Consider the following 15105-nt stretch of genomic DNA (forward strand, 5'->3'; position numbering starts at 1 on the left):
AGCTGGGGAAATGCTCCCTCCCAGAGTAGCAGTGAGACCTGCAACAGCAGCCACCAGTGTTTGTGGGTACTTCACTCCTGGGTTTGACTATTTAGCCACTAAATAGAGAAGCTTACATTTTTTTATTGAAAGTTTTAGAAAATTAATCATTCAGAAATATAATTTTGGAATTCCAATGCCGATAATATATAAGGATTTGAAAGGATATTTTTAGAGAATTGAAACTTGCTCTGAGTGCTTCTGAAATCACACTAAACACTTGAGTGTTCTTTTGTGTGTGTGTGTGTGGTGGTTTCTATAAAGGAGACAAAATACTTATTTTTTAAAGAAAAAGAAGTGTTGAATGTAAATAAGAGCATGGAGGGATTATTAATGATCATAGCAACTTGTTTTATTCAGTGTTAAGCATGAAATCTCTTCTTAATAAATACTAGTGTTGGATTCAGGGAGTTGGTGGGGGGTAGTGGTATTTGTTTTATAGTCACAGACTACATTTCCTGGAAGTGCTTGCATTTCTTTACACACCAGTGCCCCAAACTGTGTTCTGCAACATATGTGCTCTCTTCAGATCCATCCTTTTTTAAACCTTCCCACGATTAAATACAACTTAGGCTTGAATTCTGCTTGTTGCTGCTCTCCATGAAAGGAACATAATGTTAAAATCTCATCTGTGGCACTAATCTGATAGAACCAGGAGCAATTCTTATAATTTTTCTTGCAAGCTGAGTTGCATACAGTTCTCTAAGTTTAGAGGAATGTAAATTTCTTTATTCTTTTTTATTGAATAAGTTAATTTTTCCCTGGCAAAAGTAGTTGCTTCCCTTCATCACCGGAGGATTGATTGGAAGTGCTCCTAGTTTGTAAAAAGGTTCCTTGCAGTTGAAAGCTGAGACTTTGAGCTGATGGCCCCAAATACCCCTTCCCATTGAATTCCAGTTCCTACTGATAGTTGAGATTTTTGCTCAAATTATATGAATATCTTTTTAAAAAAGAGAGGAAGCATTCTTTAAAGTGACTTCTTGTTGCAACAAACCTTTGCTGTAAAAAAACCCTTGATCTCATATGGACTTAAGGTATTTCTGTTCATTTGTCTGGAACATGTTTTTTTTTTAGTCTTATGTTGTGTTAACTGCTTTCTTCCTTAGATCCCCCTATGATTGTTGTTTTCCTGTACCTTGAGATTAGTGTGAGTGCCTTTTGGTGTGTGTCTGTTCTGCTATTGAGCTACAGGGATATTTTTCTTTTTGCCAAAACATGGAGGAATTTCAAGTGGGTAGGTAACAGCAAAGAGAAAACTCCCTAGGAAATTTCCTCTGTGATGTTACTTCTGGCTCAAATTCCTCTAAACCTGCTGACTTTTTCCTTCATAGCCCTTCTGCTTCTCTTCTCTTTCTGCTCTTCTTGGGTATTTGTGCTCTTGCTGTCTGACTACTTCTGTTCAAAGAAGGAACTGTAGCTTTTGAAGAAGTGTGGGTATGAAAATACAGGAATATAAAGTAGCAGGAGTGTTTTGCTGTGCATATTGCTTACTTACTCTATTTAGAAATAATTTAAGTCCTTTTCCCTGCCGTGAGAACCATATGTTTGGGGAGGAGTCCATGGCTGAGGCTTTTTCATATGAATTAGCAGTATGCAGCAAAGGATGACCTAGAAAATACTTGGACTCAGAATGGTAGAGCTGTGAGAATATCGAGTGTGAATTGTCATCAAAAAATAGTACTGCCATCTGAAATTAAGGTACTTTTAGTAAGAAGATGCTAACATTTGGATGGAAAAATCACTCAAAAAATAATTCTCAGTCCTGTAAGCAGATCTGAAGTCAAAGAATACTGTATTTTTGCACTAGATCCAAAACCAAAACTGTAAGGAATACTGGGATTTCAATGCAGCATTTTCCTCAGCCCTTACCTCTCTTGGAACATTCAGAGGAGACTGGATTTCATTTTCTATTCATAGTGTCTTTTTGATGAAGTATGTATTAAAGGAGAAAGAGTGTGTTAGTAGACTGGAAGGTCATTTAAACTTTCTTCACTGAAGGAAGCAAACATTACTTAAGCCCTCTTAAGCCCTACGTGTTAAGCACTACACATTAAATTCTGTAGGGAGTTTTGAATCATAAGAAAAATAAAACCTACACCTGTGTAGGTAACTTTTCATTTTAATTTTTTAATATCCTTGTTGAAGCAGAGTTTTTGTATTTTTATGTCCCCAATTGCAGGGAAAGCAATCTATAGTTTTCACCTTCTTGTAAAATAAAACACAACTTAAAGTCAAAATTCATATTATATATATATATTTTTTCTCTCTTCCTCATGTCCTTCATCTAAAACTTCATTCTATTTTTAGGGGAAAAACAAAGTTAGGCGAGTGAAGACCATTTATGACTGTCAGGCAGATAATGATGATGAGCTCACATTTGTTGAAGGAGAAGTAATTATTGTAACTGGTGAAGAGGACCAAGAGTGGTGGGTATGTATCTTTCCCTTTCACAGTTCCACATAACTTCTTTATGACTTTTATAGGAAAGCCTTTTTTTCCAAATGTGAAGGGTTTGTTGCTATTTTGTTTTGGTTTTTTGTTTTGTTTTTCCTGAGCTAACATCCAGTGCTTACCTTAAACTCATATGAGCAAAGACCCCGTTTCTCTGGCAGGGAGAGTCTGCTAGAATCATCCTCACTGGGTTTGGCTTTGTTGCTGGCTCATAGCAGCACATATTTACACATGTCCCTCCCTGTAATGCACACTAGCCTTTCATTAAATGAAGAAGTGGTGATTTTTACTCTGTCTAAAATGCTTTCACCCTTCATGAAAAATGAGACATGTAATGATCTTCAGTTCACTCAAAATATTAAGTTATACCTTCAGGAGTTGCTGGAATTCTGAAAAATAATTTGTAATTAATTCTATAAGCTGATACTTTTCCTCCTTAAATGAAAGGCAGATAACATTTTCTTTGCCTTCTTCCTTCCCATGCCACTGGTTTATACCATACTCCCCCTGTTCTGGACTGCATATTGTTTGAGTGCTAACACCAGGTTTTTCTCAACCCCACATGGAGGCTCCAGTCCTCCCTTGACACTCCACCTCATGTCCCTAAAGCCCTGATGCATTGTACTTCCCTGCTGAGGAATTGTTACTGAGGAAAATGAGACAGATGTCATCTGATTAAAACAAAATCTAATTGCAATGTTGCCTGTGATTTCCTAATCTAAGTGCAGCATAACCTTTGGCGTTTTGTTTCCAACTACACATTTTCCTCTCACTCATCATTTAAGTATGGAAGATTTTCAGCTGAAAAGCTGGTATCAAAAGCTGCTATTATCCATATCATCCAGTCCCTGATTACCATTGCATTAGTTGCTGAATCTGTTTTAGGACCCTTGGGTACACGCCTGACAAGTTCCATGAGGCACTCCAGTCTGAGTGTTTCTGAGAAGGGAAACGAGGCCTGTTGACTCATATGCTTCAAAAATTTGGCTCTCCAAGAGGAAATGGCCAGCCCTGCATGTTTCCCCTTCCCATTTTGTTAAACTTGTGGAAGAGGAAGGAGGTACACCATTATTCTGAAAGCAGTGAGCAGCACTGTAGCAGGGTGAGAAGAGGGTTATGTGGTCAGTCAGAACTGCTGCTCCACTGTTATCAGTTTGAAAGTTGTTTGTGATTATGCACTTCAAACATAGAAAGTTCTTATGTTATTATTTTTTTTATTTCCTTAAATAAGTTTCTTAGCTATTTCTTTATAAATTATCATTATGCAAAACATGTAAGAAGTTGTACATGAAGGATACTTAATCAGACAGGACTGTGATTTATTACAAAAACTAGTATGCACCTAAATCATTAGGTATCATGCTAACTCAATAAGAAAATAACTGGGATTTTATCACCTGAAGTAAGGGAAACATGCAGATTATCATAACTAACTTCACAACTGTAGCAGACATTTCCCATCAGTAAGATGTTCAGGATTTATTCAGTTAACTAAGATAAATGGTTTTCAGAGATGTTACTGAAACTCAGACTATCAGACAAAAGAAAATCAGGCTTCTGTTTTGGTGAGATTCTTTAAGTTCGCTGAGTTTGTGTGTAAGTTTCCAAAAAAAAAAAAAGATGGAGTTTTGTTCTCTTTAGATTTAATTGGCTTAATTTGTCTTATGTATATATATACTTGTGCAGTTTCATTTTGTTCCTTTACACAAATTCAAATGTTAACTAAGGTCTGCTTCAAACTGTCCAAGAGCTTGCAAAGGCTCTGTGAGCAGTTCTGCTGCTTTGAATGAAGTAAATGCAATCTATGAAGTCTGTGTGTTCACGTGCACATCTACATTTGTACATTCTTCTCCTGTGTTGCAGATTGGCCACATCGAAGGACAGCCAGAGAGGAAAGGGGTCTTTCCAGTGTCCTTTGTGCACATTCTTTCAGACTAGTAAAAACAAACAAATCCTAAACTTGAGCATTGCACATTCTTCATGCAAGACGGGCTTTTTAGCAAAAGCGAACGCTGCTGCCTCCCTGTAATCCTGTGCACAGTTGTATATATAGCTGCTGTTACAAATTAAGAATTCATTTAAGTTTCACCTCATGAGGTTGAATTATATGTATTGTAAATATACTGTGTTATTCTGCCTTTGCCAGTATTATGGTAGCCTTGGAACCTGGCACGCCTTATTGGGTTTGTTGAAGCCATCCTCGGCATCCAGCACTTACATCCCTGTCCGTGCTGTCCCCCACGTATGGACTGCCAGCTTTCCAACATAGGTGGTCTCCGTCAACCTTGTAACTGTACAGAAATGACTGTTCCTAATAACTTGGTATTCTCGACATACAGTTTAGCAGAAAAGTTAAGATGAGTGAATGGTTTTGGACAATTTAAAAATCAGTCTGCAGTTCATAAGTGTATGCAGTTTACAGCTATGAAACCCACTTCGATATTTATTTAATATAGTGCTCAGTTAAGTGTAATTATGAAGACAAATATTCACTGACTTTACAGATAACAGTAATGTTTTACAGTGTGCATACAGCATTTCATGTTTATATTATGTGAACCTATGCCAAACTGTGATTGCAGTTCCCCTGTGATATTACCTCACTATAAAAAGTTACAAATTCATTTCATCCGAAAACTTATTTTAATGAAAATTAGTCATATTGTTCTTTAGTAGATAAATGTGAAATTTGCTGGGTTTTTTCACTGAATTCTAAGTAACCAAGGACTTCTAGCAAATGTTAACTGTTGACATTGTGCATGCATTTAGACGCTTACTTGAAACCTGCCTTTGTACAAAAGTAGTACTGTAGTCATATAGCTACATTTGAGGAAAAGAACATTTTAACTTAATTGCTATTCAGATTAATGTGAGCTTGCAACAGTATTTGTTTATAGCTAAATTGGCTCTTTGAAAAATGATTTTGTGGGGTTTTTTTCCTCTGTCTTCAACCTTGCTAAAAGTTAGTTACCTAAAATAAATTTTTTAAGTGGTGATATAAGTATAAATTTAAATTATTTTTAATGCTCTCAAAAGCAGAAGCTAAGATGACCTCTCGTGCATTTGATCAGGCTGTTAATGATAGAGCTCAGATCACAAGTATCAGGCTGGTTTTCATAGAGTTCACTAAACTGTGACAGTAATAGTTGTAACTCAAAGCACCAAGTAACAGACATGCTGTTATAAAGCTAATTTCTAACGAAATCTTTGGAAGGCTGCATTTGACCTGAAGTTTCTTGAAAGTTGGTATAAAGTTGCATTGCCAGAAAACACTTCAACATATTACTGGAAACTTTAATTTCCTATGTCACTTTCAACATCATTTTTCATCTTTTGAAACATCATGTGGTTGTGTTTTTCCCATGGTTTGTCTGTAGCAGGTTCCATGACTTTCATATGTAGTTTTGTATTACTTGCTTTAAATGTTATTTTGGCTTCAGTACCTCGTGCTGCTATTTCAAAGCAGATTGTCTTGGCTGCATGGAAAGATTTTCATTTCATAAAAGCACATCTCAGACTTTCTGAGAGCTTTCATTTCTAATACAGTTTTACAAGACTGTAGTCAGTGAATATTTAATTCTGTTTGTGGTTAATTTAGAAACAAATATCAGTCTAAATCCCACATGGAAAAAAAATGCAAATCATTTATCAACTGTTAATGGTTTTATCATTTATAAAAAAAAATATTTCCAAAAAAAAAAAATATGCAATGAGTGAGCGAGCCTGCTGGCATCTAATCTTCAGTATTACCAGCTCCAGTATTTCAGACTTTATTCTGTTTTTTTATGGAAAGAAAGTCAGGTTTAGCATTTATTTAGCATTCCATTTTATCCATTACTACAATGTTTTAAGTCGCATTAAAGAACAAAACCTATTCACTTTTGTGGTCAATTGTATTTTTAAGTGATCCTGAAATAAACTGATAAATGCAAATCATATAAAGAAAACCTAGGCATGTAAAATTATGTAGAGTCAAATGTCTATTCTTTTCTACGCTCTTTAAAATAGTATACATATGCATTTTATAAAATTAAATGAGTTCCATCGGGAACAATAGTTCTGTTTATTCTGGCTTATTGTGGGTCACAAGAAATCTGAAAATGTATGATATTGATTGAGTTTAAGTACAGTATTATATTTGAACTCAATGAGCCACTGTTTGCAATTTTGTATATGACATAGTATTTGGAAAGTCTAAATCTTTATGGAAAATTAGCTGATAAAGGGTTGGGGGGAGGGGCAGGGGAAGGTGCCCCCAGAGGGGGAAGTTTGCTCTGCAGATGATGTCTTATTTACTGTTGAACAACAGTTGCTATTTATTTTTTTATTACATAGTACATCAACATGTACAGAAATCAGATCTGGTCATGCCACTAGTTAAAATCTTGACTTCTCATTGAATGTTAAGGTAAAACATCAGTACACGTCTATTCACATGTATTTAATGTGACAGTTTTTGAGTACTGTATGTGTTAATTTCTACTTTTTTAATATTTAAAATTGCTTTTAAATAAATGTATTCAGTTGATCCCAGATATCTGAACGAGGCCCTTTTTGTCAACTGGAATATCTTCTAGGGAGAAAGTCTGAATTCCAAACAGGTAGAACTAACACACTTGAAATGTTTTCACTTGAATATAAAGCACTCCTTATATAATGCAATTAAATGTGTATCTCTTTAACAGCTGTTAAATATGGATGCAATTGCCTTTATCTGGAAAACTTTACTTACTAAAGTTAGCATCAAACCTCTTGTTTTGTCCATGAGTTTCGATTGCTTTCTCTCTGGCTTAGCAGGCTCTGCAGGAAGCCAGTCCACTCTGTCTTGTTTTCCACAGCTGGCCCATGGGGTTGAAAGGAACTGCTCAGCATGGCCCACTCTGCCTGACAGCAGCTCTCACACCAGCTAGAGCACTACTAACCTTTCCTGGATGGAGTGACCTTGTTGCCTAGAATTTCGGTTCCAACCCAGCTTGCAGAGGTTATTTTTTCTCCCATCCCTGACTCAGTTCTTGCATGTTCCTCATGTAAGACCCATTCTTGTCAAAGCTGCTCTAAAAAGAACAAGTCACTTAAAATTGCTAGAAAGCAACAAGAACATCCTTTAGCCAGAGGAAAAGCTGGAGTGTGGAGCTATCAGACCTGGTTTGTATCAAGAACAGTAACTACCACAACGCAGGGCTCAGGAGACTGCCGTGGAAAGAGCTTCTGCAGCACTGAATTGTAGTGCTGGAGTGATGACCCACCATCACAGAATATTCTGCTTGGTTAGTTTGGGGCCTTCAATTTTACATAAGCTTAAACATGTGGGAAGGAGGATGAAATATGGATGCGGGACAAGGGAAGAAGTCTGGGTAAATATTCTGCTCTTGCTCAGTTTCTACCATGTGACAATATTTCAGATAACAGCATTCAGAGAGCCATTGATTCCAACACCCTCAGTTCTCTGTCCTACTTGTATTACATGTTCTTCAGTGACATGTATTGATTTTCTTTCCTAAGTTAAAATTGAGGTGGATATCTCATATACTGTTTGGAGCAGAGAGAACAAGACAAACGCATGCCCAGAGAACTCCCTTGTTTAAAGTTTCCGACTCTTTGCCCTTCTGCTGGCAAACCTAAAGCTCATAGTTAAACAGAAAATAGGTAATCTATACCAGTGAAAGTGATGCAAATCTTAAGTACCAAGGAATGAAACTCAGAAATAGCTCCCTGCTGCACAACCAAAACAGTCCAACCCTATAAATATGATTTGTTTTCAGATGCTTTCCCCTCCCCAGGGGGGGAGTCCAGACTGTCTAGTTCTGTGTGACAGTTCACCTGACCATGCTCCACACTGTTTCATGCCACTCACACCCTAGAGTGTGAACGCTCCTATGCCATGAAACCAGAATATGACAGAGGAGCAAACATCCGTAAGCAAATGAAGTTCAGCTTCAGACCTTAAGTTCTTACAGATAACTTCTCAACTTGAGAGTTTAAAGCTCTTGGGGATGCTTTTAATAGACCCTTTAGCCCTTCTGAAACACAACTGGGGGCTTTTCAAGTGGATACAAAATGCGCACACAATTGTAAGATGTTTTCATCTATACAGCTGCAAGCCAAAATTTTTCTTATCTAATACAAACTAACTATTTCAAGTTGCCTTGAGGATACTTTTAGGGCTGTACATAACATGATTTACAGCTCTGTCATCTGCCGAGGGAGTGCTCAAGTTTCTTTTCGAGATAAGCTAAGTGTTGTTTGTCAACTCGTGCATAAAACCTGCGCGTCTCGGCTGGTTCTGGTCAGCTGCTGTTGGGGTAACAGTAAAAACGATAGTGTGTCACAGCACAGGCTTTGCCTTGTTCCTCTAATTTACAGAACAGATCCTACCGTCTGCATGAGGCGGATGTCTGCTCCAGTCTTTTTATAATAGTGGGGGCAGGGGGGGAACAGTTTGTGACAGCTGTCACATCTGCCGAGCGCGTCAGAGAGGAGGAGAAGCTGATCAGCCGCTTGCTGCAGCACCTGAAGAATGTTTCAGACCAGCTTTAAGCTTACTGGAACTTCAAGTCCAGTGTTAATGCTGTTCCTACCATTTTGGCCTTGGTTCTTGCAGTGCCTGATCAGAAACATCCCTTCCCCTTGTGCTTATTGCTTTTTGTTGAAAGGCTGTGTGGGTCCAATCCCTCATGAGGACTTCTTTTCCCCAACGCTTGAAGATGGGTTTGTGCTTCAGTTACTGCCAGAAATTTAGGAATCTGATTTCTCTTTCACAGTCCCACTGTGTAGATAAATCACCCCTGAACAGTCAAACTCAGCTATTCTAGAATGGCTGTTAGAGGTTGTTTTATTGTCTTTATCTTTGTTCACTTAAAAGCAGTAACATTACACTTGATTTTTTGGAAACTAATTAATTTCCCTAGTCTTTTCCCCAGGGAATGCTCCAGGAATAATTTACTTACCACTGCCAGTAAACTTACAACCTTAAGTTTGAAGCTGCTCTTAAACCTAGTTTAATATATTGTTTTCATCTTTCCCTGCTCTCACATCTCTGCTACAATAAGTGTCAACAGTGCCTCTGAGCTGGAGTTCTTAGTGTTTAAATAAAATTCAAAAACTTACATATCTGAAAGGACTGAAATGTGCTCCTGAACTTCAGACTGAAGGAAAGACAAGCTGCCTTGAGCTGAACCTGCACAGGGGAGGTCAGCAGCTGTTTGGTGGTTAAGCAGGGGTTTGCCATGGTTTTCTGTTGGAGTCTGCAGCCTTCTTTGGTGAGCTGGTGACACCTGTGGCTACACGATGCTTGAGACACCTCATAGGCAAAGCAGGCATTTTTTCAAATTAGTAAAGATTCTATTGCTTGTAATCACCTGTCCATAATGCAGGTTATCCCATCCATGGCTCCAGTCCTACATATCCATCTGCCCTAGCCTTCCCTGCCACTGTAGGTTTTGCATTCAGAGCTGTCACCCTACTTCAGCAACTCTAGGCAGGAAAGCAAGAGCCCCAGGTAGCTGAGCAGTAAGTGAGCTGCAGCAGCCCTATGTTTTTATTTCAGCTGAGACTTATTATTGTGTGGAAACCCATCCAGGAGCTGGAAAAAAGCCTTGTGGAGCAACTCCATGACCATTGCAGCAGTTCTGACCTCTGTGGATAGAATCATGAGGATGAAAGGCAGATTTGTGATCCAAGATATTTCTGAGTCTCTGCCCTCCCTACAGAAACTGGAGCAACCTCTGCAGAAAGAAACAAGAGAACAAATGCTAAACCTGCCTTGATAGGGTGAACAGAGCTGCTGGCCTGCCTGAAAGGGAAGTTTAGCATCTTGGACAGCTGGAGAACAAGAAACACTGAGCTTCATCTGAAGTGAACTGACACCAACTGATGCTGGAAGACAGGGACTCCTGAGTCTTTTGCAGTGTATAGGAATAAACATCAGCTCTACATGTGCTACAAGGTGGAGGTGGGAGAAGAGCAGGGGATGAGGACCATCACAAACCACAACTTGGACACCTTTGAAAGAGTAAAAACAACTCCATCATTGATGTGAAGATCAATCATAAGGAATCAGCAGCTCTTCTTTGAGCACTGCCTATAGGTGGGCCATATATTTCCCTCAGACCTCAAGGTAATGCAGAGACTCAAGTGAAGTGAAGGTCTCTTGTCCAGGAGAAGCAGCAAGATCTTAGCAAACAATAATTGGAGGAGGAGGGCAGCAGGGCAGTGAGACCATCTGGTCAGCATTATGCAAGTAGCTGCTGTAGTAGCTGAGCCCTGCGAAGGAGCAGAAGGCACCAGATGTGCCCCAAATCCTGTGAACAGGAGCATTTAACTGTAAGCATGGAGGTGCTGCTGTCCTGCCAGAGCAATCCCTGGCAGCAGCCCCATTCAGGACCTAGGTCCACCTTAGATGTGGTTGTGGCACCCCCACCACCTCCTTGGAGAAGGTCTGAAATGGTTATCAGGCTTGGGGACAGATTTTGCACAGGATCGTCCTTTAACTCAGCACCTGTGTTCCCAGCCGGGTCTGTCTGGATGAGATGCTGCTGGGTCCAGCAGAAAAGCTCCTTCTGTTACCCCTTCCCTGCCAGGATGCACAGAAATTTGAGATAAAAAAAAAATAAAAAATTGGAGTTTGAAAACTCCTCTCTACTTTGAAACCCTTGAGAGCAAGACTTCACTCCTCTCACTTGCCCATGGCACCGTTCTGCCTAAATATTTTTAATGGAAAATGCAGCCCCAGTAGTGTTTATTTAGATGGGTGGCTGCCAGGGGTCATCGCCTCCCTCTCTCTCTAGCAGGTACCTGCTCTGCCCATGATCCATAGCTTTGGCTGCTTGCCCAGTGGACTATTAAAGAAGGCACTGACTGTAGTACTTCTGCATAGAGGTCCTGTTACCTGTGAGAATTCTCAGCACCTCAGTGGGCCTCACTGCTGCCCACATCTCCAACTGCTTTGGGCCAAAGACGGGACTTGTCGCTGTTTTGGCCATTGCAGCAAGACCTGTGCCATGACACGGGGCCTCGGGGGGCAGCAGAGTGAGCTGAAGCATCACAGCCCCCTGTCAGCGACTGACAGTAAAGCCAGTCAGCAAAATGCCATTTAGAGAAATTACCTTAATACGTGTTACCCCCATCTAATCCGTGTCCCTTCCTGAAAGGGATTGATGGTGCAGGAGAACAACAGCATCTGTTGCTGGAAGGAGAGCTTCCTGAGGAGCAGATGGGGCCGCTGCGCCCTGGGGGGACCCTCACTCCTCCTGCGACCAAGATGTCATCAGTTGTCAACAGGATGGAGAAGATGGAGATGGAGAAGAAATGGAGCAAGGTGCCTCAGAGATGTCAAAACTTCTCCGGGCTCTGAGTGTAGCTCTAGAGATTGAAGGAGCTCTTGGGGTTTGAAAGAAAAATTTGGCCTTTGTGAGTTTTTTCTTTAGCTTGGGATGGTCTCACAGGCAACATCTCACTGAAAGTGATTTGGCTGCCAGGCCAGATAACCAGGCCCTGACCACAGCAGGGACCAACACCTGCATTTGGAGTTGCCAATAGCCCTGTCCCCAGGACGGTCACTGAGGTGCCTTCTCTGGGCACAAACCCACAGCCCCAGGTACCTCCCGGGCCAGGGTAGCTCCAATGGAGATGGTTGGGTTTGGTGTACACACACTTGGAGTCTGCAAGGTGCTCTGGCATGTGGCTGGATCCTTCCCATGGCAGCAGAGCCTCGCCCGCGCTCTGCTGTGTCGTGTGTGCCCCCAGAGGGCAGGGCCATGTCTGACTCCTCACGAAGGGTCCCTCCTCACCCCCCGGATGGATGCGGGGCCTGAGGGGAGGGCTCTGACGTGAGTCCCATCCTTTACCCCCGGCCCGGCGGGTAAACACCCCCGAGTGCCGCTGCCCCGCGGGGGCTGCCCGGGGGAGCCGCAGCCGCTGCTCCCGGGCGGTGGGGAGGGAGGCTGGGGGGATCGGGGCCGGGCGCGGCGAAGGTGCCGGGGCCGCCTCTCCCTCCCCCCGCGCCGCTTCCTTTTATATCGATGCGGCACCGCCGCCCGCAGCCACAACCTGCGGCCGTGACGCCGCCGACAGCCGGAGGGACGAGGCTTCGCCCCGCGCCCAGGTAGGGGCTGCCCGTGCCCCCCGGGCGGGCGGAGCGGGGAGGGAGCGACAGGGAGATGGGGATCGCCCGGGGGAGCCGGGAGGAGCCTGAGCGGAGCCGTGGGGTGGGCACCCGTTGGGGAGCCGCGGGGCGGGGAGGACCCGGGGGAGCCCCCGCCCCGCCGTTCCCCGCCCCGGCCGGAGGGTGCGGATCGGCGGGGCCAGCGGAGGAATGCTCAGAATTCCCCGGACAGCGCCTTCCCGCCGCCTCCCACGGGGCCGAGAGGTCTGTGGGGCCGCGGGCAGAGCCGCGGCGGCACAAGGGCGGCCGAAGGGAGCCCTGGTCGGGCTCTGCTTCCCTCGGTGCACCGGGACTGTGAGGCCGCCCGGGTCAGCAGGGGCCGGGGGGAATCTGCTCATGGCTGCGAGGGGGTGACAGGCCAGAGGCGGGAGGGTCCTCTGTGCCACCGGTGTGGCATTAACCCGCACCATCTTCAGCCACTGCCGGGTTGAAGCCGAACAGCAGCACCCTGGGCTGGTTGGCCTCAAGAGGAAACCACGGTTTGGTTCTGTGAACAAGGCGTGCTGCTCATGGCCGTCCGGGCTGGGAGCAGCAGTGACCATCTTTGGCTGGAGGCTTCTTGTGCTGCCGTCTGATGCTCAGACAGGTACCAGGCTGGAAACTTAACAGTCGTCGTCGTTCATGCAAATCTTGTACCCCGAAGTTCAGCCCAGCAGCCAGAAAAGTGCTGGACTGGCTGGTGAGGAGGCGATCACTTCTGCTTTGGGCATCTGGTACTTCCTCGTCTGGGCAGGGATGGTGGTGTGGTTGAGATCATGACTGTGTGTGAAAATTACCCCTCTCTTGAGCAAGCCATAGCATTTCAAAAGGGTTAGTGGTGAAACAGAGGAAATAAGAGAGAGTAGCCTCTAAACTGTAAAGATTACCTGGCTGTATGGTTTAGAGCAGATTTACCCTTGTGCCATTTAAAAATGAACTGTTATCCCTAATACACATGACCCCAAAAGTCTTGATGAGTATGTTTATTCAGTGTTTTGTTGGGTGTGCGATTACAAGAGTAGAAAGGCCCTTTTTTCATTCAAACAAAGAAAACCCCACATCTGCACCTCAAACTGAGAAGTGCTTTGAAGAGATGTGGGATTTTGGTGGAAGTGCAACATCCTCTTTGTTTCAGTGCTTGACTGAAATCAAGCCTGGCAATGGCTGCTGCCTGTTCTATGTCAAGGAGGCCAGAACTGACGCTGCAGGGAGAGTGGGGATTGTTCACTCTGAGGGACCCTCCCAGGTGCACACAGGCACTCCAGGTCATTTTGGTGCTTCATGCTGCATGGAAGAGCTGCTCAGTCATCTTGCCTTAGCGAGAGGCAGCACTTCACTGCATGGCTCCTCCTGTGCTCCCGCTCAGCAGGGACTGGGAGCTGGTGCCTATGCAGGCAGTGGGATGCTTTCCAGCTGCTGTTGCAGGCAGCAGTCCCTACCTGCTGCTTTGAGCACTGCTCGGGCCAGAGGCCTTGTCATTCCATTCTCGGACAGTTGCCACCACTTGCTCTCCCAGGATCAGTGATGTGGTTCCCTCCACGGCTTAGCAGGAGGAGCCCCCTTGGCATGAAGGAGTTTCTGAGCAGGTCTGAGGCAGTGCTCTGCAGGGAGACTAGGAAGCACTCAGCATCCAGCAGGAATAGTCATGGACTTTTAAAGACAATTCCAATAAAGTCCAGAGCATCCATTTCTTTGACTGAGATCGATAGTTCAGACTGCCCAGCAAGGAGCACGTGCAATGGATTTTCAATAATCTGCGAGGCACAGCTCAGGCTTGAGGAAAAAATTATTAGGCCTCATTCTGTGCCTCTAAATATGAGCATGCCCAGCAAGAGCAGTGGAGAAGGGAGAAGCTGATGCACTGGAGATAGTTAAAAGCTCAATTCCACCTCTGAGTGTGGGAGGGCACAGCCACTCGCAACTGCTATTTCTTAGTACTCAAAGATATCAGAGGATAAATTGTGGCTAACAAAAATAAAGACTGGTGTTTGAGATACTTCCTGTGCTTGCTGGTGGAGAACAAGGCAGAGTATTTTGAAAGTAAAAGCATATTTCCTGTGAAAAACTGCTGAAGTGACGTGTGAGATCCTTTCAGAGCTGGAGGCACAGCCACAGTGACTCAGGCCAGCAGTGCTGGCACCTGGAGATGGGTCTGGCTGGCTTGCTGTGAGGCAGAGTGGAGGTCACTGAGCACCAGCATGTCTAAACTTGCAGATAGGGAACAGGCACAGCATCATGTACTCCTCTTGCTGCCCTGGGAACAGGAAGAGAGTCTGTGTCCTCTGCCTGCAGACAGCCTTGAGAGCTTGATTAGAGAGTACAGGTTGGTTTGCCAGCAGGTATAAGCAGAACTGCCCTAATTGACTAAGTACATGCTCTAGAGGCTCAGCAGAGACCCAGTGTGGGTCTTCAGGCTGCCCAAGCACAGATGTGATCCCATCGTGGGTGTCAGGACTGTTTCTGTAAGCTGAAGG

The 15105-nt window shown here is 43.6% G+C and overlaps 2 protein-coding genes across 8 annotated transcripts in view; both read left to right on the forward strand.

The window, feature by feature from the left end:
- The window catches only part of ASAP1 (ArfGAP with SH3 domain, ankyrin repeat and PH domain 1), a 148957-nt gene extending 141932 nt beyond the window's left edge, over positions 1-7025 (forward strand). For all 4 annotated transcript variants that reach the window (XM_018076702.2, XM_029959307.1, XM_029959306.1 and 1 more), the window contains 2 exons: positions 2347-2469; positions 4354-7025. In XM_018076702.2, the coding sequence (XP_017932191.1) occupies positions 2347-2469; positions 4354-4428 (198 nt within the window). In that variant the 3' untranslated portion in view covers positions 4429-7025. The remainder of the gene's footprint in view (positions 1-2346; positions 2470-4353) is intronic.
- A 5480-nt stretch (positions 7026-12505) lies between these two features.
- The window catches only part of FAM49B (family with sequence similarity 49 member B), a 97669-nt gene continuing 95069 nt past the window's right edge, over positions 12506-15105 (forward strand). For all 4 annotated transcript variants that reach the window (XM_018076753.2, XM_018076769.2, XM_018076775.2 and 1 more), the window contains exon 1: positions 12506-12592. The gene's annotated coding sequence lies outside the window, so the exon portion shown is untranslated. The remainder of the gene's footprint in view (positions 12593-15105) is intronic.

The sequence above is a fragment of the Manacus vitellinus genome, unplaced genomic scaffold (genome assembly GCF_001715985.3).
Source record: "Manacus vitellinus isolate BGI_N305 unplaced genomic scaffold, ASM171598v3 scaffold_1_pilon, whole genome shotgun sequence".
Lineage (NCBI taxonomy): Eukaryota > Metazoa > Chordata > Aves > Passeriformes > Pipridae > Manacus > Manacus vitellinus.